The sequence below is a fragment of the Sinocyclocheilus rhinocerous genome, unplaced genomic scaffold, assembly GCF_001515625.1.
Source record: "Sinocyclocheilus rhinocerous isolate Xijiao unplaced genomic scaffold, SAMN03320098_v1.1 scaffold534, whole genome shotgun sequence".
In the NCBI taxonomy this organism is placed as follows: domain Eukaryota; kingdom Metazoa; phylum Chordata; class Actinopteri; order Cypriniformes; family Cyprinidae; genus Sinocyclocheilus; species Sinocyclocheilus rhinocerous.
In genome coordinates this window covers 418,204-419,573 of record NW_015646352.1, presented here as the reverse complement: position 1 = coordinate 419,573, position 1,370 = coordinate 418,204, and the positions used below count along the sequence as shown (strand labels likewise).

At 36.5% G+C, this 1,370-nt stretch overlaps 1 protein-coding gene across 1 annotated transcript in view; it reads left to right on the top strand.

Annotated features, from left to right (window-relative positions):
- Window positions 1-1,370, top strand: part of LOC107707462 (protein VAC14 homolog) — a 10,625-nt gene that overhangs the window by 7,393 nt on the left and 1,862 nt on the right. The window contains exons 14-16 of the mRNA XM_016511472.1: window positions 254-386; window positions 507-681; window positions 809-927. Of these exons, the coding sequence (XP_016366958.1) occupies window positions 254-386; window positions 507-681; window positions 809-927 (427 nt within the window). The remainder of the gene's footprint in view (window positions 1-253; window positions 387-506; window positions 682-808; window positions 928-1,370) is intronic.

The following is a 1,370-nucleotide window of genomic DNA, read 5'->3' as shown; positions in this document are numbered from 1 at the left end:
GTACTTTCACAAGCAAGTACTTCTGTACTTTTACTTAAGTAAAAATCTGTCTTTACAACTTTTACTTGTAATGGAGTAATATTTGACCAGCAGTATCTGTACTTTCACTCAAGTAATGGAGTTGAGTACTTTGTCCGCCTCTGGTAACCAATTCCTGGTCCTCTTTTTGTCTGTTTATATGATTAAAGCAGATTAATACCAAACTGTTGTGATTTGTGAACATGAAATCAAACAAGGACTTTTTATTTGACAGGTTCTAAGGTGACAGATTTATCTCCCTCCACTCCCAGCATGAATTCATACTTCTACAAGTTCATGATTAATTTGCTCAAGCGCTTCAGTTTAGAGAGGAAGCTTCTAGAAATGAGAGGGGCCTTCATTATCAGGTAAAACCATCCAGCCTCAAAGGTTTAAACCCAGGACAATTGTAGTAGTCCAAGTAAATCTGAGTATACCACTATCCTTTCAACAGATTTTGTCAGTAAGATTTGTCTACTTCCCAACAGGCAGCTGTGTCTCCTCCTGCATGCGGAGAACATATTTCACTCTATGGCAGACATCCTACTCAAGGAGGAAGATCTGAAGTTTGCCTCCACCATGGTGCAGACACTTAACACTATTCTGCTTACCTCGGCCGAACTGTTCCAGCTGCGGAACCAGCTCAAGGACTTGCGCACACAGGTGACATCTGCTTTGAGGACTAGGCATTTTAAAACAGACTCATAAAATCCAGTCTGATTGTTTCTACTTGAGGTTTTGTGTCAGTGCTCATTATCATTGGTTTATGTTTCTACTTTCTACACATCAGGAAAGCTGTGCTCTTTTCTGCTGCCTCTATCGCTCTTGGTGTCACAATCCAGTGGCCACTGTGTCGCTGTGCTTCCTGACACAGAACTATCGGCATGCCTACGACCTCATCCAGAAATTGTATCCTTTCTGTAAAGAGTTTATAATATATCATTTTGTTTCGGACTGACTCAATATTCTGTATGCTAGTTGTTGGTTCATATATATATATATGCACACACACACAAAAGTTCGGGGACTGTAATATTTTATTGAATCAAAAATATTACTATATGTATTTTTATATTATATTATGATTTAAAATAACTGTGTTCTATTTTAATATATTTTAAAATGTAATTTATTCCTGTGATACAAAGCTGAATTTTCAGCATCATTACGCTAGTCTTCAGTGTCACATGATCCTTCAGAAATCATTCTGATATGCTGATTTGCTGATCAAGACTCATTTCTTATTATTATCAGTGCTGAAAAACGTTGTGCTGCTTAATATTTTTGTGGAATCATTGATAAAGTGTCTTTGCTAAATAGTATTTACTTCTTAAAAAAAAAAAAAAAAAAAT